A 27,840-nucleotide genomic window follows, 5' to 3' on the forward strand; every position below is an offset into this window, starting at 1 on the left:
TAAAGATTTTCATTTGAAAAGATATATAATCACATGTATTCAGTTTCAATTTTAAGATATAATGTTTAAGAAAAATATACTTGACATGAAATTACATTTCAATTTGTAGTTTCTTTCAATGCTACTTTAAAACAGTTATTTACTTTCTGTATGTTGACATTCAAATGAAAAACAGCACTTTAATAATGATCTAAATGCAAATCAGAATGAACTTCAGGCCTTAAATATTATAGTACTTTAAGTTTATATAATTAATAAGCAAAGACAAAATCAGCTCTTAAGTGATAAACATAATGTTAGCATAGTTTTAATTTAGAAAGTGACATTAGAAAATGACATGAAACAGATAAAATGCCTTCTAAAAGATTTTTGTTCTTCATTTATAAATTTTAATTTTTTGAGCCAATACAGGTAACATGCTTGTTAAATATTTCACTCTTCATTTTGTTTTGTGTCTATAAAAATATAATTGTCCTTAATAATCCTAAATTCTTTGTTTTCCAAATAAAGCCACTATTATATGGTGAGTAGTTACTGAATCATAGGTTTAAAATCAGTGGCAAAATCACCTATGTAGAAGGTGATGTAACAACTCAGTTTAGGTAAGAAATTAAGTACGGTATACAGTAATAGCCTTATATAAGAGGTAGAATTTTTTAATCACAGTTTTATAGAAAAGATGCAATAGTTGTATCTGTACCCTGCTTCGTTATTTATGGTACTATAAGTATGCTTCTCATTATGAATTTGACAGAAAGGAGAAAAAGGAGGACTTTTTATTAAGAATGATCTTATTGGCCTTTGTTCTGCATGGGCTTCTCTTAGAGAACCTGAAATATTTTCTTGGCCAAATAAGGTAATTAATTATATATGGCATTTACCTCATTTTTAAAGAGGGGATGTGGCTCAATGGTAGAGAGCTTGACTAAAGGCATGAGGTCCTAGGTTCAATCCCCAATACCAAAGGAAGAAAAAAATAGAAAAAAGAAAAGGTCTCTGAATAGTTTCTAGCCTTCTATTTTTCTAGGGCATAAAAAGTAGGGAAATGTATTTTTTTCCATACCACTGAGTGTAAGTTGTAAATGGAATCACTAATTTTCCTGGGTGCTGTTATTGCTTGTCAAGAATTCCTGCAATGTAAATATAACCTATATATTGATGGGTTCTATGCCCAAATTTGTATGTGTAGTACTAGAGATTGAACCCAGGAGCAGTCTACTGCTGAGCAACATCCCTAGCCCTTTTTATTTTGTTCTTCATTTTGAAACAGGGTCTCACTAATTTGTTGAGACTGGCCTCAAATTTGTCAACCTCTTAGCTCAGCCTCCTGAGTAGCTGGAGGTGTGCACTACCACATCCAGCTATGCCCAAATTTTTTCAGTTGTTTCTAACTCATATTTACTATAATACTATCAATGGGTATAACTTAAAATTTGTTTGTTTTATGATAGAGTTAAATTACTATTACTTGAGTAAGATTATATAGACTGTGATAAAGTAGAATAGGAGATTTTTTTATGTATGTATGGCTTATTTAAATATTAGGTGTTTATAACTTGGGACTGTGTTTCTAATCCTTACTTCAACATAAATAAAGTGACTAGAAATGTATAATAAAAATTATAATAAATGTCTATGCTCAGTACTAAATTTTATGGTAGAGCTTATGTTTCATAAATTGTACCTGAATACAAATAAAAGACAATTCAAAACAGAAAAGTTATAGAAAATAAAACCCACAAATAGTTTCCTCAGTTAACTGGAACTTAACCTCTAATGATTTATTTTAGGATTGGCATATCATGATAAGTCATCAGATTCCAGATATTTATTTATTTGCAGTTCCATTTAAGTGAACATTATTTTGGATCAGATATCCTTAAATTGTTTCTGATAACATCCAGAACTCAGAATAGGAGAAATTTATTTACATTAGGACCATATCCTTTTAAGCAATATTTCCTTCACAATTGTTGGTAATAATGTATTACTGAAGTCAATAATCATGTTAGAACTAACATAACACTGATAGATAATATAAAAATAAATTTATTTTATCTCATATTTACTGTTAAAATTCTATACCTTAATTAAGGTCTAGACAGAATGCATCCTTATGGATGCTGACCAACCTTTATCTGTGTATCTTCACTTTAGAACACTTTTAATTCTATATCTTCATTTCAAAGAGAAAACTTGTCCTAATTTTAATGAGAAAGTATGCTTTTGCAGTTTCAAGACATTGAATTAACAAAATGTCAACTTTTGGGAATGTAGGCTAAGTATACAAAACTAACACATTTTGTTAATATTTTACATTGAAATATACTTGGTTTTAAAAATTCTAAAAATGTCTGTTTCAGAGCTGTTTCTATTTATCTTTTAGGAGAGATGCATATGTAAAGAGGAAACAATATATTCAATTCATAATTATATAATTCTCACATGATTTATATAACTTACTATATTAAAAACTTTTACAATTGATTTGTAACTGCCACGTTTACAAAGAAGTTGTAGGCAAAAGCAGATTTTTGGTGTTGCGTTTAGACCCAATATTCATTTCTTTAATTCACTGTGATATATGAAAAATTTTTTCAAAATTAGGAAAATACAATTATTAATATGGCTTCATTCAATTAAACTTATCTTTTATAAAATATTCCTGGTATACACTTAAAAACAACTGAATTGATAAGACTATTTGCACAGAAAGTGAAAACTTTCCTTTCACATTAAAATGATAACTTGTTTTACACTTAATGATAAAACATTTTGGAAAAGACTACTAATGGTACCAGTTTATTGCATTTTTATGCCTTTTTTTCTCAATGTTAAGTAATCCAGTGGAGTTTTAAGTTCTATTTTTCCTCTTATCTTCAAACAGACTCTTCAGCATATAAACCTGAATGGCTGACACCACTACCATGACCACTAAATTAACCATAGACCAGAAATTGACTCTATCAAAATTGCTTTCTTGTATGTTTCGATCACGAGCTTCAAATGCTCTAAGCAGAGTTTGTATATGACCACTTTTGCTTAGTCTGGACTTGATGCTGTTGATGGATTCCTGAAGATAAAGAAAATTATTTTACTATAAAAGAATATTTCAGATATTTTCAGTTAATGATATGCTTTATGCTAAGTTTTTCAATCTAAATACAATTTCAAGATACACAGGTACTTGATTTAATTAAGGGATAGCTATTTTATTACATAAAGAAGCTGTAAGGTTATATAATAATTCTTCTGATGTATTTAAATTATTGTGTTTATAGCTACCTTAAAAAGGAACAAAGATACTATTAGTTGATAGTAGATAATATGAGTGGCATTTTGAATAAATTATCTTTTATCCTTTACAACTATTTTTTTTTTTTTTTGTACGAAGAGGGGTGGGGTACTAGGTATTAAACTCAGGGGCACTCTACCACTGAGCCACATCCCCAGCCCTATTTTGTATTTTATTTAGAGATGGGGTCTCACTGAGTTGCTTAGCACCTCGGTGTTACTGAGGCTGGCTTTGAACTCAAGATCCTCCTGCCTCAGGCTCCTGAGCTGCTGGGATTATAGATGTGCACCACCATGCCCAGCTCCATGTTTTTATCTCACAAAGGAATAGTGAAATTAGAAAATATTCCATTTTTAGATGTGCATACTATACAATCAAAATCATAATCAATATTCCAATATCATATTCATAAAACAAGTCTAACAAAGATGTACTCTAAATTGTACATTTTCTGAATAAAATATTTTTATAATAGAGTCCTGTTGAAACAAGTTATTAAAAATGATACAGCTGGGCACGGTGATACAAGCCTGTAATTCCAGTAGCTTGGAAGGCTGAGGCAGGAGGATTTCAAAGCCAGCCTCAACAGCACCAAGGTGCTAAGCAACTCAGTGAAACCCTGTCTCTGAATAAAATACAAAACAGGGCTGAGGATGTGGCTCAGTGGTCAAGTGCCCCTGAGTTCAATCCCTGGTACCAGAAAAAAATAAATAAATTAAAAAAATAAAAAATAAAAACGATATAAAGGCCATATGAACAGAAAGTAAGATTGAGATTTAAAATGTCAAACTGTTTATGGCAAAGGTAAGAAAATACTAGAAACATATTTTCTTGAATAATAAATAAAAATGCTTAGTTATCAATTTCCATCACACAGTAAGGCCTTTGAAATTAATAATTTTTATTATTTTATTAAAAATCATACTAACCAGAATATCTTCTAGTTTCATCTCCAACATATCTGTGCCAGTAATATATTTCTTCCAGTCTTCTTGTTCTTGTGCCTGTTCTCCCATATTATCAAGGATTAATTCAAAGAAAATTACTTTCTCAGAAATAGTGCTGAATGTATTGTCAAAGCAGAACATGTAGTCACCAACTTCAGTCTCAACCCTGTATTAAAAAAAAGTACATATTTTCAGTTATCTATATTTCTACTTGGGATCAAAGGAAAAACAACTAAAGGTAAAAGAAAAGAAACAACATGGTTTATAAAAATTGAACAGCTTCCTAATAGATTTCCTTAGTATTAAAAATAATTTTTAGTTTCTTGAGAAAAACAAGCCTGGACATATATACATTCAAGTAACTGCATCTGTTTTTGGAACATAAAATATTAAAAACCTGAGTATATGATAATTCAAATAAACTTAATTCTTTATAAATGTTAAAAGCTAATTTTATCATGAGTTTGTGTATAAACATGTGTTCCAACCTATCTTTCAAGTGAAGTTAATCTGTAAACTGAGTTTTGTTTTTAAAAGTAGCAATGAAATGTCTATACTAAGTGCTTTCTTCCAGTACTCCTAACTAAATACATTTTTATAATACAGTTTTCAATGGTTAGAGATGAGGCCTACAGTCAATAATCAGAATTTTACTCCTAGTGGCATTACCTTTACCGAATAAATGCCATTCACATTATTACCTCACATTCAAAAGAACTGGTAGTTTTTTCCATGGTTCATTCATTCGTTCATTCATTTGTGCGTTTCCTTCCTTCCTCCCCTACTGTGGACCCCAAACAACAAGAAAACAAACAAGAAACAAACACCACTTCTTTGAAAGACCAGCAAAATTAGTTTACATTCTTATATCATTGAAACACCAGTTATTCAGTTAATTATTTCAAAAGAGACTGTTGATAACACTTTAAGAAACTGGCCAAAAACCAACTCAAATACTCTGGTAGGGCAACTGAGTTCATAAAACCTACCCTACGACAACTACTGACTCAGATGCTATATGATCTAAAATTCAGTCAGAGTAACTGTAAATAACAAAGAATCTTTAACAAAATTCAGTGTACTTAATGTGTACATTAATCTTTTCCCACATGAAAGTTTTCTTTATTCTAATGAGATTTTAAAAAAAATATTTTTAAGTTATAAATGGGTCTTTTATTTATTTTTTTATATGCAGTGCTAAGGACTGAACCCAGGGCCTCACACATGCCAGGCAAGTGCTCTATCACTGAGCCACAACTCCAGCCCCGATTCTAATGATATTTCTAATAAAGGTTTTGATATATCTAGCAAGTTTCCTATTTCCTTAGATGAACTTCTAAACCTTCTCAGTTGCATTTTATTTTAATTTCATTTATGGTACTGGAGATTGAACTTAGTGTCACGCATACACTGAGCCACATCCCCAGTGCTGTTTTGTATTTTTTATTTAGAGATGGGGTGATGGGGCCTCACTGAGTTCCTTAGCGCCTCGATGTTGCTGAGGCTGGCTTTGAACTCTCAATCCTCCTGTCTCAGCCTTCCGAGCTGCTGGGATTAGAGGCATATGCCACTTGGCCTGGCTTTGCATTTGATTTTATATTATGTCATTTAATTTTCTTTTGCAGTACTGGGGACTGAATTCAGGCTCTCACATGTTAGCTACCACTAAGCTCTATCCCTAGTATCCTCGCTGCATTTTAAACTGTTCATCATCTGATTCTATTTACTTTCTCAAGAAAGGCTTCAACTGGAATTGGGGGACTTAAGGAGTTGGGGTGTGAGGTCAGAACTGCTATGGATTAATATTTCTAATCTTTTTGTGGTCCAGTGTTACATTTGTAGCCTTCAAATATCCTTTATTTCATCATTTTTATTACACTGGACATTACCTTTTGTCTTAGAATATCTTTTCTATACAACACTATAAAAATCATGCTTGAGAAAGGGAGGATCCAAACTATACTTTTCAGTTAAGATCTTCAGTGAAATTCAGATTAATTTGCGGGCAACTGTCATATATCAAAGGATGCTAAGTGCTTACTGCAACTTGAAAAGGCATTTCCTGAGGAAAACATTCTATCACAGAAGTCACCATGGCTAAGTTCTGCTGTCAACTTATTGATTTTTATTTAAGCATAACAGATAGCAATGTAAACAGATGTTAACATATGTACTATAAATAGTAATAGTCAATACTTGTATATATACCTTCATAATTCACACACTCCTTTTACATATTTTATCTCTTTTTAAATACTTTTATTTATTTACTTTTATGTGGTACTGAGTACTGAACCCAGGGCCTTACACGTGCTATGCAAGTACTCTATCACTGAGCTACATCTCTAGCTCCACATATTTTATCTCTTAATCCTTATCAATATTTGGAATTAGGCATAATTGGCCTTTTTCATGTAAGTAAAATAAGTTTTAAACAAGTTAAGATACTTGCCTATGATCACATAGATGAAGTTTGTTTTCTGATTTTGAAGTTAATTCATCTTTCTATAATGCAGCTCAGAGATTGCGTGCATTCTTTGCAATTGCCTCAACTGTGGCAAACTTTTCTTTTGAGCACTTATTTTACCTTTGGAAGGAGCTGAGCAAAGACTGGTGAATACAATGGAGAACAATTTTAAAAGGAAAAAAACATATAAACAAACTATAAAGACATGAATCATGAATATTAAGTTACCCACATGTGGGACATTTCCCAGAGGTACACTTTCTATTATTCTCTAATTTATTCACACCAACAATATAACCAATTAACAAAAAATTTCTGACGGCATTTATTCAGACCATGTATCCTCAATGGGTGTGATATTGCTCAGAAAAGAGCAAAATTTCTTAGCTAATGGCTAATTATAATGGTTTATGACCCTTCAACGTTCAATCCTATCTGAATTTTATTCTTTAAAAATTCAATTTCTCTCATTGGGTTTTTCTAGTATCTTACAAGCAGCATGAAATCATAGAAAATACACAAAATGTATGCAATAACAGTACTATAAAGCAATGAAAAATAGCAGTTTTTTGGAGGACTTTCAATTGATTGACTGCTTGTTCCTGAAATCATACTGCAGAGGTGGTTTACAATATGCCTCTTGATTGCCACTGGCTCCCATGTGAATATTTATGTTTAATCCTCAATGCTTCTCTGGGGAATTAACAAAAATGAGTATATTTTGTTATTTAATTCTATAGAGGTTATTTAACCCATCATTAATCATGCCAAATCCTGAAAAAACTATCAATAATATCTGAACAAATAGTAGCTAGTTAAAATTCACTGCCCTTATTAAGCAAAAATTAATTTCTGGGGCTGGGGATGTAGCTCAGTGGTAAAGTGCTTGCCTAGCATGCACAAGGCCTTAGGTTCAATCCTCAACACCATACCCATGCACACACACACAAATAATTTTACTAAAAATCATTTTTAAAAAATTAATGTAATTTTCTAATAATTTTACTTTTGATGAAAAAATGTTTTGAATGCTTTTAAAATTTTTTTAATTACACTGCTATTCTTATGTATTTATATAAACTGCTTTGCATTGTATAGTTGATATATTACTATACATGAGCAAATTAATTGCATGAAAAATTACTCATAAAGTTAATTTAGCCAAGTGTTGTGGCATGTGCCTTAATCCCAGTAATTGCTGAGGCAGAAGGATTACAAGTTTGAGGACTGTCTCAGCACCTTAGCAAAACCCTGTCTCAAAAAAAAAAAAAAAAAAAAAAAAAAGCCAGTGTGATGGCACATGCTTTTAATCTCAGTGACTAAGCAGACTAAGCAGGCTGAGGCAGGTGGATTGCAAATTCAAGGCCTGCCTTCAGCAACTTTGCAAGGTCCTAAGCAACTTTGCAAGACTTGTCTCAAAATAAAAAATTAAGGCAGGCATGGTCGCATATGCCTGTAATCCTAGTGGCTTGAGAGGCTGAGGCAGGAGAACTGCAGTTCAAAGCCAGCCTTAGGAACTTAGCAAGGCCCTAAGCAACTGGTGATGTGGCTCAGTGGTTAAGTACCCTGGGTTCAATCCCTGGTACCAAAAAAAAAAAAAAAAAGGGCTGGGGAAGTAGCTCAGTTGAACACCCCTTGGTTCAATTCCCAGGACCACACACACAAACACACATAAACACACACACACATAAAAGAAAAGTTATATTTAATCTTAAGAGCTTTCTGTTTTAATTGAATTTAGTTTTGATGTTATTAACTCAACTTTAGCCATTCTTACCCACTAATAAGAGTAACCTTTGCATAAAGTGCAGATATATATATAGTACATAACCAGATAAGCAATGTATCTGTGGTATTAAAGTTTCATGGCATGTTAACTAGGAAAAAATGTCTAAAAAGGCTTCAAGTGGGGCAAGAAAGTACAAATGAAAAGGTTGAGAAATGCTGACTCAGATGTATGAGCTTCAGCAGGTATGTTAAAAACAAAGATGCCTTAATACTTTAAGTCATTCCTACATTATTTTTTCTAAATCTATGTTAACAACTTTTAAAAAGGAATTTTATGACAAATGATGCAAAACACTATCCAACTAAAAATGCATGAAGTTCATCCTCGGGATGTAAGGGTGGTTCAACATACGGAAATCAATAAATGTAATTCATCACATCAATAGACTTAAAGATAAGAACCATATGATCATCTCGATAGATGCAGAAAAAGCATTTGACAAAATACACCACCCTTTTACATTCAAAAAACTAGAAAAACTAGGGATAACAGGAACTTACCTCAACATTGTAAAAGCTATCTACGTTAAGCCTCAGGCGAACATCATTCTAAACAGAGAAAAACTGAAGGCATTCCCTTTAAAATCTGGAACAAGACAGGGATGCCTTCTTTCACCACTTCTATTCAATATAGTTCTTGAAACACTGGCCAGAGCAATTAGACAGAGGAAAGAAATTAAAGGAATAACTATAGGAAAAGAAGAACTTAAACTAGCACTATTTGCTGATGATATGATTCTATACTTAGAAGACCCAAAAAACTCTACCAAGAAACTTCTAGAACTAGTAAATGAATTCAGCAAAGTGGCAGGATATAAAATCAACACCCATAAATCAAAGACATTTCTGTATATCAGTGACAAATCCTCTGAAAAGGAAATGAGGAAAACTACCCCATTCACAATATCCTCAAAAGAAATAAAATACTTGGGAATCAACTTAACCATTTGACCCAGCTATTCCTCTTCTCCAACTATACCCAAAGACCCTAAAAACAGCATACTACAGGGATACAGCCACATCAATATTTATAGTAGTACAATTCACAATAGCTAAATTGTGGAGTCAACCTAGATGTCTTTCAGTGGATGAATGGATAAAAAAAATGTTGTATTTCTACACAATGGAATATTACTCAGCACTAAAAAAGAATAAAATCATGGCATTTGCAGGGAAATGGATGGCATTAGAGAAGATTATGCTAAGTGAAGTTAGCCAATCCCCCCCCAAAATGTCATATGTCTTCTCTGATATAAAAGGGGTGACTCAAAATGGGGTAGGGAGGGACAGCATGGGAGGAAGATTACCTCCAGATAGGGAATAGGAGTGGGAAGGAAAGGGAGGAAGAAGTGGAATAGCATGGATGGTGGAAGGAGACTCTCATCATTATACAAAATACACGTATGAAGATGTGAATTTGGTGTCAACATACCTTATATACAAACAGAGATATGATAAATTGAGGTATAAGGGTGTATTAAGAATTGTAATAAAAAATAATAATAAGAGCTCATGTATAATGACATAATTTGGTGTGAACATACTTTATATACAGTTATAAAAAATTGTGCTGTGAATGGATAATTATGATTGTAATGCATTCCACTATTGTCATGTATGTAAGAAAGAAAATGCATAAAGTTCTAGTAGAATGAAGAGTGAACACAAACAGTTCAAAATGTTTAAGTTCTGCTGTGAATCAGGGTAGTACTAACTCAGTTGCCTAAGAAAAAATGCATTCCAGGCACTGCTAGACAGATTTTGCTTATGCTATTTAATGCTCTCTTTAGAGACCTTTTAAATTTACTTTTTAGAAATTGTTTAAAATTACTTTTTGTTTAAATTTACTTTTTAGAAAGTAGATTTTTTAAAGGTAAAACCTATTCAAATGTCCTAAGACTTTAGTTGCCTTTACAAAAAATATAACTAAAGACAAAAATTTTGTTTAAATTTACTTTTTACAAAGTAGGTTTCTAAATTTGGACTGCCTGGGTTTAGATGTGGGTTTTGCTATTCATTAGTTGGTTGCTATTCACCTTCAGCAACTTCTTCTATGCCTCATTTACTCATTAGTAAAATGGTATTATTATTATGTACCTTTTAGAATTGTGATGAATAAAAAAAAAGCTAATACATGAAAAGTACTTAGACTACTGCACTGGCATATTAAAAGAATTCAACAAATATGAACTATTTTAAATGAAAGTCTTGATCTTGCAAGTGTTGTGCAGAGATCCAAAGTATCAATGGCTTCCAGCAGGGTTAAGGTGAGCACTGCCGGCTCTTCAAATGAAGGCCTTGAAATTCTGGACTGGCTCTGAGGAGTCTATTGCTTTGTCATGGATAGGAATGATTTCTAGAGGAACTTGATCCTGAGCTTGGGACTCTTGGCTGCAGGAGTTTGGCTGGCCAGAAACTTGAGTGACATTGACCTAATGGCACAGTCAGCGGTTTAACCAGTAGACAAATGGAATTCCTGTGTTGCACATAAACCTTCCAAAAACAGCCTACAATCTGTGACTGGCACAAGGTATGCCCTGATGGCAGCTGAAGTTGGATTCACAGGGCACCTTCATCTTCCCCTTACCTGGCTGAATTCCACTCTCTGGTCAACATTCAGCCTCTGCCAAAGTGTTGCCTCTGTTCTGTAAAATTCTGTACATAGTTCCTAAGTTTCTACAGGGGGTGATTTTGCTCTTGTTCCAAGGAATAATGATGGTGTTATAACAAATATTTGAAATAAAAATCACACAAAGATAAAAAAAGAAAAAATAAAGTCATCTCCCAATGGCTTAATTAGAAGTAATTCTATGGAATAAAACAATATAATAATTTTCCCCCTAAGAGTTAATTATGATTTATCACTGAAGGAGACCAGTTAATTGGGAAGAAATAAAAAAATGACAGAAATTTTTTATATTCTGAAACTTAGAAGATGAACCACTACTATTCATCTACTAATGTTTTATACAAATATTTCCCCATGTTCTACATAGGTAAAATATCATTAAAAAGCATTTTAAATTAGTATCCTAAAAAATTACAGTTGAGACTTGTTTTTCTTTCATTTATTTAGTGTTTATTGAGTATCAATTACATGCCAGGCACGTTGGTTAATAAAGACCAATAATTATAATAATAGCTAGTCCTTAAAATAGTGCTATGTGCCAGGGATGTTCTAAGCATCAAATGGTAGAAAGCAAGAGTTTGGGTTCATCCTGTCTCCGCCCTGAACATGCATCCCTGCAGACTTATTTAACTTCTCTATGGTCCTTGTCTGTAAAATCAGAATTGGGAATCAATCTATTTTGTAGTAGGTTGGAAAAATTAATTTAGAAGCTTATAACATGCCAATCTTAATTTATGGAAAGATATTCCATATTTGTTCTTCCTCTTTCTGTAAACTCAGAGTTTAGTTTTAACATAGTAATGATACTGACTAAAGAAAGTGCTATAGTAAAATAATAAAATAGAAAAGGGAAATATATCAGTGAGATGAAAAGAGAGAAGTGAAATGTAAGAAGAGAATATGTCAAACTCTGAACTTAAGCAATTTCTGGTGTGAATCAGGGTAGTACTAACTCAGTTGTACGATTTCTTATTGGTCAGATTTTGCTTTTAAACCTAATTATTAAAAAAAGTGAGTTCTGAGTAAAACAATCAATTTACACACACACACACACACACACACACACACACACACACACACTGAGATCATTGCTTTAAGAAAGAAAACTATGGACATACATGATACAGCTTAGCAGTTCAAGAAATCTGAAGACACAAAACCTGGAACAATATCTTTTCAATTAAAATGAAAAGCCTGTGCTAGCCAGAAAAAAATGCCACAGTATGTTGAAGGTAATACCCAGGAATACTAATCTAGTTAAATACAAAGCAAAGAAAAAATTTAGGATCAAAACAAAATGCCTCGGGGTGGGTGGGGGGCTGGGGTTATGGCTCAGTGGCAGAGTGCTCGCCTAGCACGTGTGAGGCCCTGGGTTCGATCCTAAGCACCACATAAAAATAAATAAATAAAATTAAAGATATTGTGTTCAACAATTAAAAATATTAAAAAAAATGCCTCAACAAAAAGAAAAATGCTAGTTGCAGCTACTGGGGCAGTTGAGGAAAGATCTTATGAGCACAGGGATCAGGGTCATCCTGGTCAACATAGCGAGACCCCGTCTCAAGAGGAATCTGGGGGAAGCAAACGAAAAAAAGGGTAATGGAAGACGTTTTAAGTTTAGAAGATGGTCCACCATCAAGGACTGTTTAAAATCACGTGAAGTTATCTAATATTGATATTTAGTACTGAAAATACTAAATTTCTCAGTCTTCAAGATAGCTCACTGGTATTATTCAGCCAAAAGAACTCAAAGAGATTACTTACGTGTGAACTCCATCTGATTTTCTTTGTTCAAAAACTAAGGTTTTGCCTTCTGGAGAGGCAAGGTAGAAATCAATATCTAATCCAGCTCCATCTAAAACCTACAGATGAGCACACAAGAGAAAAATACATATTATAAATTCTGAAAATAAAATATAAAGTAGATCATATGATGTAATGAGAAGGGAGCTGAAAGTTCACCTAGTTCAATTCCATTCATTTTCAGAACTTGTGCTTTCCCTATCCACTCCCATTGCCATAACCTAAATTTAAGCCTTATGGAGGTAACTAAAATAAATATTTCTACAACAGTGGCTTTATTGAGAAGACTCATACAGGGGACAGAAATAGAAGGCAGTTCACACTTGATTTTAGCTAAAAGGCCAAGAAACAATTAGAGGGCAGTTCAAATGCTAGGCCTTTTACTTAAAATTTAGGCAATTTAAGTCAGGTGTGATGGTGCAGGCTTGTAATCCCAACAGCTCAGGAGACTGAGACAGGAGGATTTCGAGGTCAAAGCCAGCCTCAGCAAAAGTGAGGTGTTAAGTAACTCAGTGAGACCCTGTCTCTAAATAAAATACAGAATAAGGCTGAGGATGTGGCTTAGTAGTTGAATGCCCCCTCAGTCAATTCCTGGTACCCCACCCCCGCCACACACACAAAAACCAACAACAACAAAAAAAACCTTAGGCAATATAAGACAAGCCTCCAGGCAGCTGGGGAGGCTGAAGTGGGAGGATCACAAGTTAAAAGGCAGCCTTGAAATTTAACTGAAAGAGCTGGAGATGTAGCTCAGTGGTAAAGCATCTCAATAACACGAAGAAGGGGGAAGGGAAGGTGGAGAGGGAGAAGATTCTAAATAACTTCTTGAGTTTGTTTCCTCTTCAATTAAAAAAAAAAAAATTAGCTACTTAATTCAAGATTCCCATGATCTGACCCCAGTTGACTTCTTTATTCTTTTTTTAAATTTTTCTTTGAGAGAGAGAGAGAGAGAGAGAGAAAGAGAGAGAGAGAGAGAGAGAGAGAGAGAGAGAGAGAGAGAGAGAGAGAGAATTTTTTTAATATTTATTTATTTTAGTTTTCGGCGGACATAACATCTTTATTTGTATGTGGTGCTGAGTATCGAACCCGGGCCACACGCATGCCAGGCGAGCGCGCTACCGCTTGAGCCACATCCCCAGCCCAGACTTCTTTATTCTTTAACATATTTTTCTACTACAACACAAATTGAATATTCCATCTATTGGCCAATGATCATGATTTGTTCCTTTATAACCCTCAAAGGTCCTTATGTGGGTGATGATAGTGATAACAGCAGATAATAATTATAGTTTCTGCCACACATTGTTATAAGTGATTTATGTGGATTAATTTATTCCTTATAAAATTCTGAAAGGTAAGTCCTATTATTCTTTTTTCCATAGGTTTTTAAAAAAAATATTTATTTTTAAGTTTTAGGTGGACACAATATCTTTATTTTACATTTATGTGGTACTGAGGACCGAACCCAGTGCCTTATGCATGCTAGGCAAGCACTCTACCACTGAGCCACAATCCCAGCCCCTTTTCCATAGTTTTTTATTGGTACATCATAATTGTGCATAGTAGTGGGATTTGTTGTACATATTTATATTATTCTTATCATGAAAAAAAAAAACAACACCAAACCTCAAAATGAGGCATAAGAAGTAATTTTTCCAAGGTGATAAAACAAATAAGTGGCACAGTCAAAATGTGAATTTGGTAATCTGTCTCCAGATTAATTTTTTGGATTTGAATTGGGGATTGAACCCAGGGCCGCCTCCATGCTAGGTAAGTAACTGTTCTACTACAGAGCTATATCCCAAGCACCCATGCCCATCTCCTAATACCTTTTAATTTTAATTTGAGAGAGGGTCTTAAACTAAGTTGCCCAGGCTGGCCTCAAATTTGCAATCCTCCTGCTTCAGGCTCCCAAGTAGCTGGGATTACTGGCATGTGCTACCTCACCAGGCTTCAGAATAATTTTTATTTTTTGATACTAAAGATTAAACCCAGAGGTACTTTACCACTGAGTTATATCCCCAGACCTTTCTATTTTAAGGCAGGGTCTCATTAAATTACCTAGGGCCATGCTAAATTGCTAAAGCTGACTTTGAACTTGTACTTCTCCTGCCTCAGCCTCCCAAACTGCTGGGATTACAGGTGTGCACCAGTGTGTCCAGACCCAGAGTAATTATTATTATTTTTTAAATATTTATTTTTCAGTTGTAGTTGGCCACAATACCTTTCTCTCTCTCTCTCTCTGTCTCTCTCTTCCTTTCTTTCTGGTGCTGAGGATTGAACCCAGGGCTTTTCACATGCTAGGTGAGCCCTCTACTACTGAGCCACAACCCCAGTCCCCAGAGTAATTATTAATGAGTATATTGTGTTGTCTCTAGTGTTCTTATGGACTCCTGAATGGTTCCTCATCCAACTGTACCCATTTTCTTCAAGAGCTACCAGCTTAAGTTCTCTGAAAATGGTCTCTGCCTCCCCCTAACCCTATCCCCCACTTAGTTCTTGTATATTCTTTCCTGTGTTCCTACAGAAGCCATGCCTGTCCTCTTTGACACTTAATCATATATTATCTAGGATCAAAGCATCTTTATGATGGGTGAAAAAATTTTTACAACGCTCACTATTTTTATATTTATAACTCTAAGGGCATTTACAATATTACCAATGTTTTGATTTTGTCACTGATGCAGATATTTAATAAATCCATCTTTTTCCCATCTTACACAAATTAAAGTGTCTTAATGTTTCCCTGTAGAATCTTTCTCTTGTCTTCCTCTCTTTCATTTCTCTCCCTGCCTTTTCTCTTTTGTATTTATAGCACTTGTTAAAAATGAAAAAAAAAATCTATTTGGAACATAACAGCCTCTTAAAAAATAACCAACACTCAATGGCTATTCTTTTTCATAAATAACACTATTTTATTTTTCTTGTTGATTTTAATGTAATCTTATAAAAGATCATTCTCAGTAAAAACTATTTCTGCACTCTTAATGGTAACAAAACTGGTTTCAAATGGCTGGTGAAATATACATAATTCTTTATTTAAATCCTAATGAAATATAAAATATACATAATAAAAATAATCCATAAGACTGGAGGAGCTGGGGACGTAGCTTAGTTATAGCACTTGCCTAGCATTGGTAAAGTCCTGGATTTAATCCCCAGTACTGCAACAAACAAGCCAAAACAAACAGCCTCAAAACACCATTTTCAGATTGAAGAGTAATTTCTGGAAGATATTCACTGAACAAAGTGTATATGTAGCCACCAATATTAATCAATTTCAAAATTCTTAAAATAGATTAAAGAAACACCAAATATTTGTTGAAATTGAGATGTTCTCATTTTCACTCACTACTGGTTTTTCTTGGGAATCAAGTTCTCTAAAAATAGTTAACAGACTTAAAAACATGTGTCCTCAGATAAATATACTATGTATCCTCAGAAAAATTCAAGAAGATACTATCCATGGGCTGGAGTTGTGGCTCAATGGTAGAGCACTTGCCTGGCATATGTGAGGCCCTGGGTTAGATCCTCAGCACTGCATATAGATAGAGTAAATAAATATCCATCTACAACTAATAAATATTTTTTTAAAAAGTAAAAACAAAAGAATATACCATTCATAAAAAATGAAGATGTTGCTGGGCACAGTGATGTATTCCATAATCCAAGCTACTCAGGAGGCTAAGGCTGAAGGATCACAAGTTTAAGGCCAACCTTGGCAACATAGCAAAACCCTGTCTCAAAATAAAGGGGGGTGCGGCACAGTGGGGATGTGGTTCATAGAGTGTCCTGAGTTTAATCCCCAGCATCAAATAAAAATATTTTTTTCTTACAATTTAAAACTCTGTAAGGATTATAATGATCATGATGACAATTATTTTAATTAAAATGAATGAATTAATGAAGAATAATAATAACTCTCAACCAAGCCCCATGTGTTCCTGTGAGTATGGGAAAAGATGTGGAAGAATTCATATTTAGGAGAATGACAAGTATCCATAAGATCATATGTAATCCCCCCTTTCTCCATGAGAGTGACAGATTTGTTTTTTCTTTCATTTTTATACCTTTGACTTATTCTAACAATAATGTATATTACTTTTTCTGGGGGGTGGTACAGAGGATTGAACTCAGAGGCACTTAACTACTGAGCCACATTCCCAGCCCTTTTTTTGTAGTTTATTTAGAGACAGGGTCTTGCTGAATTACTTAGCACCTTGCTAAATTGCTGAGGCTGGCTTTGAATTCGATATCCTCCTGCCTCAGCCTCTGGAGCTGCTGGGATTATTATAGGCATGCACCACCATGCTGGGCTATGTTTTAATATGTATTTTTTTTAGTTGTAGTTGGACACAATACACCTATCTATCTATCATCTATCTATCTATCTATCTATCTATCTATCTATCTATCTATCTATCTATCGTGGTGCTAAGGATCGAACCCAGGGCTTTGCACGTGCTAGGTGAATGCTCTACTGCTGAGCTACAATCCCAGACCACGGATGTATATTATTTTTATAACAGGAAGTAAGAAAGTTCAAAAAATATCAGTTAATGAACCAGGAAATAAAACAAAATATTCAAAAGCCAATTTTTTTTGTCAAAGCTCATTAAAACTTTTATCTAGTTTCTACATACACATATAACATTAGGTGAGTATACCTGCAGATAAAATGGAGATAGGATATTCCAAATGGTATTAGGTATAATATTATACTAGTAATTTTTAAAAAATTAGATGAAATACACATTTGAAGGAAAAATACTGAAATTTGACACAAGATACAAAAAATTTAAAAGTCTAATAAAAATAAAACAAATTTGACATAGCTCTTTTCTCCCAAAGACTTACTCAGTTATATAAGTTCAGTGAAGATTTGGTTCACCATTGTTAATATTTTTTTAATTAATTTATTTTTTATATATGACAGAGGAATGAATTACAATTCTTAACCATTTTTAATATTTTTAAGTACCTATTATATACTATGTATTGTTCTAAGCTGAGGGTATATTTTCTTTTAATATTTATTTTTTCAGTTATAGTTGGACACAATGCCTTTATTTATTTATTTATTTTTATGCGGTGCTGAGGATCGAACCCAGGGCCTCGCACTGCTAGATGAGTGCTCTGCCACTGGGCCAAACCCTAGCCCCAAACTGAGGTTATATTTTCTTTTCTTTCTTTCTTTTTTTTTTTAAAGAGAGAGGGAGAGGGAGAGAGGGAGAGAGGGAGAGAGGGAGAGAGAGAGAGAGAGAGAATTTTTTAATATTTTATTTTTTAGTTATCGGCGGACACAACATCTTTTGTTTGTATGTGGTGCTGAGGATTGAACCCGGGCCGCCGCTGAGCCACATCTCCAGCCCCAAGGGTATATTTTCTATAATATTTCTGGAGTGCTTATTAGGTGTCAGACACCATGCCTTTTACATGTATTAATATATTTATTTGTCATAAGAACCATAGGAAGCAAGTGATTATTGTAGTTATGTGTATAGGGAAACTGGCACAGAGAATTCAATACTTTGTGGCCAAAATGATTTTTTTCAAAACACAAATCTAATCAGGTTAACCTGTTTAAAATTCTTCAATTGCTCCCTAATACTCTGTAAAAGATCCATATCTAACAAGGGTATCCTTAATCCGTATCCTTAAAAGGCCTTACATGGTCTGGTCACTACTGATTTCTCAAGAATAGCCTTGTACCACTTTTTCCTCATTGTACTGCCCTCATTTCTTCCAAGATAGACTGTCTTCTTCTGAAGCTCCTAGGCACAAACTTTTCTTCTCACTCATTGTCTTGTTCCACTCACCTGCTTATTATGCCTAGAAACCTGCTTATTCCACAGTTCTCAACTCCACTTCTGGGATGTCTTCCCTCAATTTCCAGATGAAATTAAAAAAAAAAAAATTCCTCCTATAAGACACTCAAGACTCATGTGCTTGCCTTCATAGCACTTATTAGAGTTACATTTTCAAATTTATTTGAGTAATGTCTATCCCCATACTTGACTGAAGAACTACAATCCTAGCCCCATGGATTATATTTTTACTAAGTTGTATACCTAGCACATAGGATAGTGTTGACACACATTAAGCACTTAACAATGATATAATTTTTAAATGAGTGATCCATTTTATTCATAAGATGTAAGTATGGAAATTAAAAGATTTCAAGAATTTATAGTAATATAAAGTGGGGCTGGTCAATTACCCAGAAATGAATCTCCTAAAACCTAAAAGTAAAAAATGATTAAAAATTTTCAATAAATGCTGGCCGAAGTGGTGCTTGTCTGTAATCCCAGCAACTCCAGAGACTGAGTCGGGGGACTGCCTTGAGTCCGGCCTCAGCAATTGAGCAAGACTCTCAGCAATTTAAAGAGACCCTGTCTCAAAATTTAAAAAAAATAATAAAATTAAGGGTTGGGGCTGTAGTTCAGTAGTATAAAGCCTGGGGTTCAATCTCCAACACCAAAAAAACCCCACAAAAACACACCAGTATGTAACCTGTAGTACCAAGGACAACATTGGAATGTCTATTTAATATTAATAAATACTAATTTAAGGTTCAGAAAATGATACCCCAAAGTAAGTAAAGACCTGAGAAGCAAAGTTTGTCTCTAACCTTCTTTTGTCCTTCTGTTTTTTTACCCATTTTTCCCTGAAGTAAGCCATACAAACTAGAATTCTTTCTACCTACGGTGGGGCATGAAAACTAGAACCCCTTTATCCCATAATTAGCTGTAAGACCTAAAATATTTTTCTAATTTCCTCTTATGTTTCTGTGTAAGAGTTGAACATAAAGAAATTCACTTATCCATTTTACTTGACTGTAAACTCCCATTCTAGAAAGAGTCGTACCCCATAACCAGAAGGAAGAAATGTTACATAAAATCCAGGAAGAATCAGACAGGCCTTACTGGTCCCACTACCTACCCCCCCCCCAATCTATTATTATTAGATCATACCTATTTGTCCAGTCATATTTCTATATGGCTTTATCAAACCTAAGCATAAATGTGAATAATACTCTCTGGATTTTTGGTTTTCAATTTGAAGGCTCCTGTGTTATGTTAAACTATGATCAAATGCCTACTTCTCCTATTGATCTACCTATGATCTACCTACTGTCAGTTGACTTCAGGGAATCTTTAGGGGGAGAGAGGAAATCTCCCAACTGTAAGATAAAAATCAGTATCTTGTAGCTATTGAGAAATTAATTGTGGAGTTGGAAAATGTAAACAAAGAGTAAAGATAATCCTCACCCTACAAATCCTTTTAACATTAAGATTATAGATATTGGGGCCGAGGTTGTGGGTCAGTGGTAGAGTGCTTGCCTAGCATGCGTGAGGCACTGGGTTCGATCTCTGGCACCACATACAAATAAAATAAAGGTATTGTGTTTACAACTAAAAACATATTAAAGAAAATATTACAGATACCAAATGACATAAACAAATTATTTAGGGCTAGGCACAGTGACTCACACCTGTAATCCCCGCAGCTCGGGAGGCTGAGAGAGAAGGATTAAAAGTTTGAGGCCAGCCAGCCTCACCAATTTAGCAAAGCCCTATGCAACATAGTGAGACCTAGTCTCAAAATTAAAAGTAGTAGGAGGATGTGGCTCAGTGGTTAAGCAACCTTGGGTTTAATTCCTGGTACATACCACCCCCCCAAAAAAAAAATTTTTGGAAGAATGCTTTGGAGGAATAAACAAGTCACTTTAAGAGTGACTAAAGATGTCAAGTATAAAGCTAAAGCAAGCTATGTAACTCCAGAGGTATAAATGTAAAACTAACATTCACTGAACATTTACCATGTGTCAGGGATGTCTCTGAGCATTTATTAACTCTTCTACTCCCCCAAAACAGACTCCATGAGGTAGTAAATATTATCTCCATTTTGCAAGTCAGAAGTAACTTGTTTAAGACCTCACTAGTTGCAATTAAGAGTCAAGATTCTGAATCCAAGCTCTGAACCCAAGAAGTTAGTAGTTAAAATAGAATTCTTCCCTAATATGTGGATAAATACTGAGGTATTTTTAAAAAACATATTTTTAGATGTTGATGGACCTTTACTTTATTCATTTATTTATATGCAGTGCTGAAGATCAAACCCAGGGCCTCACACATGCTAGGCAAGTGGTCTTCCATTTCCATTGGGCTACAACCCCAGCCCAATACTGAGGAATTTTTGATCAATACAAATTGTTTTCTTTATAGACTCTTTCACTAATCTCCAAGTTGGTTTCCTTTCCTCTAATTTTGCTTCCCTTAAACCCATCTTTCACAATGCATCTAGCAATCTGCTTCAATCTTCTTTAAAAATTTTTTTGTAGTTATATGAATAGAAAGCCTTTATTTTATTATTTTTTTAATGCAGTGTTAAGGCGAATCCAGTGCCTCACACATGCTAGGCAAGTATTCTGCCACTGAATTACAGCTCCAGCCTTTCAATCTTAAATGGCATACAAAACATGGGACTGTTACTCTGCATGGCACGCAAGGCTATGGTTCATGACCCATGATCCAGCCTCTTGGCCTCTCCAATTTCCTTTTCTGCTTTTCCTACCCTAAACTTTTAGTCTTAAAATCTAATAAATTTTAAAACTTAAACTTGTTTTAAAACTTAAAACTTGTAATGTAATACAAGCTCTACCTAATATAAGCCTACCTCTAAATTCTCCTACTATGCATTTTCAGGAATATGTGTCTATTCATTTTGTTCACTTTATGGAAATACCCTCATTTCTTGCATTCATGTCTTATTTAAGCAAGTTTCCAGATTTTGATTTCTTTTCTCCAGGAATCCTTTTTTGAAACTCAAAGAAGTGGCCCTCTGCTAATAGCACTGGACAATATTCTATTGAACTTATAAACCAGTAACCTTTAATTAAGCTCCTTGAGAATAAGGACTCTTTTTTACTTTTACTACCCCCCCCAACACCCTACAGAATTCTTGGCATATATTAACTGTTCAGCAAACAATTTGTTTTTTCTCCAGGTGCTGTGAATTAAACACATACCCTTGCCCAGGGCATACAAGCAATCTACCCCTGAATGACACTCCCACTCCCTTATGGTTTAACTTCTGAACATTACTGGAAATCAAGAAATGTTAAGTTCTAGTCTTATTTTGATAGCTAAACTATATGACTTTGGATACTTCACTCTCTATGCTTATCTTAGACACTGATAATCTAATCCTAAAGTTCCTTCAAATAAAAATTCTATATCACTTTTTATTTTTCTCTATGTGTAAGATTATCAGTATTTAAAAAGAAATACTCTATATCAACTTAAAAATTAAATTTGATTATGTTATCTGTTAAAGATGAAACAGTGCTACCAGTAAACATCAAAATTAGCTCGTGGGGCCAGGCATGGTGGCTGAAACCTGTAATCTCTGTGATTTAGGAGGCTGAGGCAAGAGAGAAGCCCAAATTCCAGGCTAGCCTCAGCAATTTAGCTAGGTCCTTAGTAACTTAGTAACCTTAGTAACAGGACCCTATCTCAAAATAAAAAATAAAAAGGGCTGGGGATGTAGCTCAGTGGTAAAGCCCCTGGGTTCAATCCCCAGTAGCCCCATCCCCCAAAAAACAATAAATTGAAATTTACCCTTTACTAGAGTTACACATAAATTAAGGAAATTCCTTGCAATGGAGTATTAAGCAGGTACTAAAAAGAAAACAGACATGCGGAAAATGCTGACAATGTTCAATGAAAGGTTATAAAGTTTTAATAAACGATTTGATCTTATTTTATTTGAAAATAATGGATATATAACTGGGATGGAAATCCACCACTAAACAAGGCAATAAATAGCTCCTTTCAAGATATTTCAAAATCGCACTCAGTGATAATCACATATTCATAATTCCAAAATCCTTAAATGCAACAAGAACAGGGAACATTAATAATTTCCGAATTGGGTGACAGTGGTGGGGGTGACTCAAACAAGTGTCATCATTCTGTCCAATGATAAAGAAGAACGTGTATCTGTCCTGTACTGTGTGAAATTCTTAGTACTGGAGCGTACACTAGCTAGAAAAACGATTGGAGAGTTAAGAAACAAAAAGTAAAGCCACCAACATCATCACTTCTGGCCTCTTTCCGACCAGAGGAAAGGGAAGGGGGCGGGTAGTCGTCAATTCTAGGAAGGACCAAACTTCTGGGTCCCCGACACTGGCGGGAGCTTCGTCTCGTGCGCCTGCGCGGCGCGGGCGGGCTTCCCCGGTGGCCTTCGCCCCTTCACCTCCCTGGCGGTCGGCAAGTTCCTAAGGGGGAGAGGCGACAACGCGGTACAGGAGGGCTAAGGGAAGGAGGTTGGCTCACTCGCTGCACTTACTTGATACTCGATCTCCAGCGAGGCCTTCAGGGGCATGGGCTGGTAGAAACACTCTTTCTGCCCGGCCGGAAGGGTGAAGGTGAAGTCGCTGTCCAAAGAGGGAGTGAAGCCGGCCGCCCCCGGCAGCAGCTCTGGGGTCAGAGTGGCCAGGAGGAGCACAGGGAAGGGCAGCCAGATCTTGTCTCCCATCCCTGCTGGGGCGAGCTTGGGCTGAAAGTGGCGTGGGAGGTGTAGATACTGGCGCCTCGGCTCCGCTTTTCTTCCCTGGACTCCTCGTGGCAGGGAGACTCAGAATATGAAGAAAGTTCAGGTGGCGGCCGCGGCGGCGGCAAACGCGCTGTGTGAAAAGTGCTGTCCTCCAAAGGGTAGGGACTGAGGGCGGGGCTAGCACTCCTTTTCCTCACCCCCCCCCCTCAGTCCCAGCCTCCTCACGCCCAGCGTCAGGGCCGTCAGCCTCATACTCAAACCGCCGCAGGTTCTCCTGGCTTCCCCACACCAATGGGCGTCTTGGCTATAATTGTGGGAAATGTAGTCCCGGAAAAGCACGGGGAGCGGGCTCTACGGCTCTAGCTGACCACGATCCCCGGCAGGCCCTGCGACCGCGACGTTACGCTCGCGGAGTCAGCGCGGGGGGTGGGGCTGCGGCCGAGGAGGCGCGTCCCAACGGTTCCCGCGGCTCTTCGAACTCGCTTGGGTTCCTTCGTTCTCCTTTTGGTGTGTTTGAGGCTTCCACGCCGTGGCCCGGGAGAGGGTCCGAGGCCTCCGAGCGCAGACGTGTCGCGCGGCCCTGCGGTGGGCCTGTCCCCAGCTGCGACTTGGGTGGTGAGCGAATGCCCCTAGGCGGGTGGAAACCAGTTTTGTTTCCCTCCGGGCACCTTGGACGCGCCGGGCCCGGGTCCTCGCTCTTGCTGAGCATGCGGCTGTGCAGGGTTGTGTTTGATTTGACAAGAGATCCAAGGCTGTCAAGTTTTGCTCCTCTTCTTCCAAGTGGACGTAGGATCAATGATGTTAAGTTGAGCGTTTTCCTGACAGGATAATACTATAACAAAACGATGACCTCTTTCCACAATGGGAAATCTTTTCCGACTGCAGCCCGATCTTACCAAAATCACAGGGTATAAAGTAGGCGCTCTAGACGAGGCTCCCGCTAGTGTCGGGGACCCAGAAGTTTGGTCCTTCCTGGAATTGACGACTACCTGCTCTCTTCCCTTTCTTCTGGTCGGGGTATAAAATATACCCCTTCCTGTGGTGGGCATGCGTGTGTACCTATAAAACAGTTAATTAGGGCTAAAAGATGACGTCGTCTGGGCTTCTAGGTAGGATGATGTACCCTCCCACATACCTTGCAGGCAATGAAGATAGGGTTTTTTTTTTTTTTTTTTTTGTAACTACTGTTAAGTTGAAGTGAGGAACAATCTTTATTTGACAGTAAATGATCCTCTAGAAAAATGAAAATGTTTGAACATCAAATGTAATCATTGCCACCTCAAAAAAGTTAGAAAATTCTTATATGGAAAGACACAGATGTTGATCATAAAACTTGGCTTAAATAAAAAATACAGCATCAAACAGCATTTTTTTGAACTTGTCCAAATTTCCTTTACCTTTTTCTCCACAATTTTACAGGGGTCTAGAGATGCTGACTAGATAAAGCAGGATGGAAACCTGATCATTGAATTTTGTTGGGGAAGTTTGAACAGAAACATTTGTGGAAACAAAGAGGAAAGAGGATAAAAACAGTTTGTCTGCTAAGATTACAGAGAATATTTAATTTCCTGCCCCAACTTTTTCCAATAAGGTGAGAGTTTTTTTTCCCTCCTTAACCTTTCACCCTATCTTTGAGAGATTTTGAGTGTGGAATTAAATGTAGCATATTACTTTAGAGAGATGAGGGGAAGGAAAGGCAGTTTAGTATTCATCATTTATATGTACATTTATATGTACATTCAAGACTGTAATGTACAGTCTTAAATATAATACATAGGACTTCTAGCCTTTTGGACCTCAGGATGTGGTCAGAATTTTTAAAAGGGTGATAAAAGAGGTGCTACAATGAAGAAGGTAAGTGGAATCTGAAACAGGAATGAATTGTAAGATTATACAGTAAAATGTATAGGAGTAGTAGGGATTCTAAAGCTTTAGTTTTTCATTTTAATAATTCCAATAATAAAAATGTCTTATGATGATTTTTTTATGTGTTATGGAATTTAGTAGCATTTCACAACCCTAGAAATACTCAACAGTTGAAGAAATAAGTTTCTTTTTCTTTAATAGTTGTATGAATTGAACTTCCAGATGTAATTTTGATCTCTGTGGTTTATGACTTGTCAATTCGACTGTGTGTATGTGTTTAAATTTTATAACCATTGTGAATGGGAGGAGGAGATAACTTTTATCTGGTAATTAATTGCCTTCTAGGACAATATGAAAGACTGTACTGATTACATTTTATCAGTGATTATGAAAATTGAAATACCTCATATTGAAATTGACATAATAGAGAAGTAAAAGGGCTGTGGTTGTAGCTCAGTGGTAGAGCGTTTGCCTCGAGTACTTGAGGCCCTGGGTTCGATCCTCAGCACCACATAAAAATAAATAAATAAATAAAAATAAAGATATTGCGTCCATCTACAAGTAAAAAAAAAAAAAAAAAAAAAAGAAGTAGAAAAGAATAGTTGAACATAATTAAAAGGTCTTTGGATCTTGCTGACCTGGATTAAAATCTTGGTTTCATTCTTTATGTGACCTTGAGCAAATTAATTTGTCTCTGAATTATATCTTCTTCATCCTTAATGTGGAACAAAAATACTTATTTTACGCACTTATTAAGAAGACTTAAGGGCTGGGATTGTAGCTCAGTGGTGGAGCGCTTGCTTAGCATGTGTGTGAGGTACTGGGTTTGATTCTCAGCACCACATGTAAACAAATAAGTAAAATAAAGGTCCATCAACAAATAAAAATACATATTTTTTAAAAAAAGAAGACTTAATGTGCTTAGAAAAGAGGGACTGTAATGACTAGACCCTGCTTAAATTAAAAAATCAGTCCACTCAGATTATATTGAATTATCTTTCATGACTTTACACTACAGAGAAATTTATTATTATTGTGTTTGTTTTGTTTTAAATCACCATGAAAGATTTCACAACATTCGAAATAGAAAAATAATGAATTAAATTCCATTACTGTGAGAATATTTTGACTGACACCACGGAATCTTTCAGGCAAGGTACAAGAATTTTTTTTTTTTTAAGAAATGGCATCTAGTTCATCAGACTACTGTAATAAAGACAATGAAGAAGAAAGTTTGCTTGCAAATGTTGCTTCCTTAAGACATGAACTGAAGATAACAGAATGGAGCTTGCAGAATTTAGGAGAAGAATTATCCAGGTAAGTAAAATCACATATAGAATTCAGAGTGTGACTTTAATTTATGAATGTAAAATGTTTAGGTTCCATTATTACGTATTGTGGGTTTTTTAAAGATTTCTTAAAATGATAAAACTGTTTTTTGTATATCTTTATTATATTTATGTAATTATTATTTTTTTAAATATTTATTTTTTTAGTTGTAATTGGACACAATACCTTTCTTCCATTCATTTATTTTTATGTGGTGCTGAGGATTGAACCCAGGGCCAGGCAAGCTCTCTACCACTGAGCCACAATCCCAACCCCTTATTATTATTTTTTTAAAATATTTTTTTAGTTGTAGATGGACACAGTATCTTTATTTTTATTTATTTATTTTTATGTAGTGCCAAGGATCAAACCCAGTGCCTCATGCGTACTAGGCAAGTGCTCTACCACTGAGCTATAGCCCCAGCCCTATATATTGTGTTTTTAATATGCCTCTGGAATAAGATATAATTTCCTGTGCATTTTTTTTTAGGTATTTATTTTTTAGATTTTAGGTGAATACAGTATCTTTATTTTGTTTCTATGTGGTGCTGAGAATCAAACCCAGGGCCTCAAGTATGCATGCTAGGTGAGCGTGCTACCACTTGAGCCACATCCCCAGCCCCTACTATGCATTTTAATATAACTCACAGTTTAGAAAAAAAGGATATTAGAGAATAATTTACATATTAAAAAAAAAGTAATGGGTTAGGAATAAAAGCATGAAATAGTGAGGCATAGTGAGTGGTGGGGCACAGTAGTGCATGACCAAGGCAGGAGGATTGCAAGTTTGAGATCAGCTTGGGTGATTTTAGTGAGACACTATCTCAAAAAAAATGAAAAATGCCAGGAAGGTAGCTCGGTAGTGGAGTGCCTTTGTCAATCCCTAGGACTGCCAAAAAAAAAAAAAAAAAAAAAAAAAAGTATACGGTGTATATTTGGAGCTTTATATTAGTCTTTGATTGCTGTGACATTTTTTTGAATCCTAAGTAACCTTAGCATAGATACTCAGGAAGTACATAGATTGCTAGTTTAATGTTAATTATGGTTTATTTATTTGTTTATTTGGGAATAAAATTTTTTAGTTTAGACAGAGTCTTACCAAGTTTCTGAGGGCTTGTTAAGTTGCTAAGACTGGCCTCAAATTCATAATCCTTCT

The 27,840-nt window shown here is 35.4% G+C and overlaps 2 protein-coding genes and 1 pseudogene across 2 annotated transcripts in view; 2 read left to right on the forward strand and 1 right to left on the reverse strand.

Moving 5' to 3' along the window:
- Nucleotides 1-2,396: 2,396 nt before the first annotated feature.
- Nucleotides 2,397-23,693, reverse strand: Tmed5 (transmembrane p24 trafficking protein 5). The gene is made up of 4 exons (XM_026403118.2): nt 23,283-23,693; nt 12,891-12,988; nt 4,225-4,408; nt 2,397-3,073 (listed from the first exon to the last, which is right to left on the reverse strand). Exons 1-4 carry the CDS (start codon nt 23,469-23,471, stop codon nt 2,855-2,857), a joined length of 690 nt encoding a protein of 229 aa, XP_026258903.2. The 5' UTR covers nt 23,472-23,693; the 3' UTR covers nt 2,397-2,854.
- On the forward strand, nt 10,744-10,953 carry LOC113192840 (mitochondrial import receptor subunit TOM6 homolog pseudogene; annotated as a pseudogene).
- Nucleotides 23,694-23,933: 240 nt separating the features above from the next.
- Nucleotides 23,934-27,840, forward strand: part of Ccdc18 (coiled-coil domain containing 18) — a 106,940-nt gene continuing 103,033 nt past the window's right edge. Inside the window, exons 1-3 of the mRNA XM_077791146.1 lie at nt 23,934-24,104; nt 24,909-25,080; nt 26,537-26,672. Of these exons, the coding sequence (XP_077647272.1) occupies nt 26,539-26,672 (134 nt within the window). The 5' untranslated portion in view covers nt 23,934-24,104; nt 24,909-25,080; nt 26,537-26,538. The remainder of the gene's footprint in view (nt 24,105-24,908; nt 25,081-26,536; nt 26,673-27,840) is intronic.

This window comes from Urocitellus parryii, chromosome 11, assembly GCF_045843805.1.
Source record: "Urocitellus parryii isolate mUroPar1 chromosome 11, mUroPar1.hap1, whole genome shotgun sequence".
In the NCBI taxonomy this organism is placed as follows: Eukaryota; Metazoa; Chordata; class Mammalia; order Rodentia; family Sciuridae; genus Urocitellus; species Urocitellus parryii.

Bases quoted from the DNA above. Each gene is read 5' to 3' on its own strand.
- Tmed5 (XM_026403118.2), bottom strand. From the start codon at position 23,471: ATGGGAGACAAGATCTGGCTGCCCTTCCCTGTGCTCCTCCTGGCCACT. The intron at 12,989-23,282 runs GTAAGTGCAGCG...GCTCATCTGTAG, and splicing joins CGCTGGAGATCGAGTATCAA to GTTTTAGATGGAGCTGGATT. The intron at 3,074-4,224 runs GTTAGTATGATT...CTTTATCTTCAG, and splicing joins TGAAACTAGAAGATATTCTG to GAATCCATCAACAGCATCAA.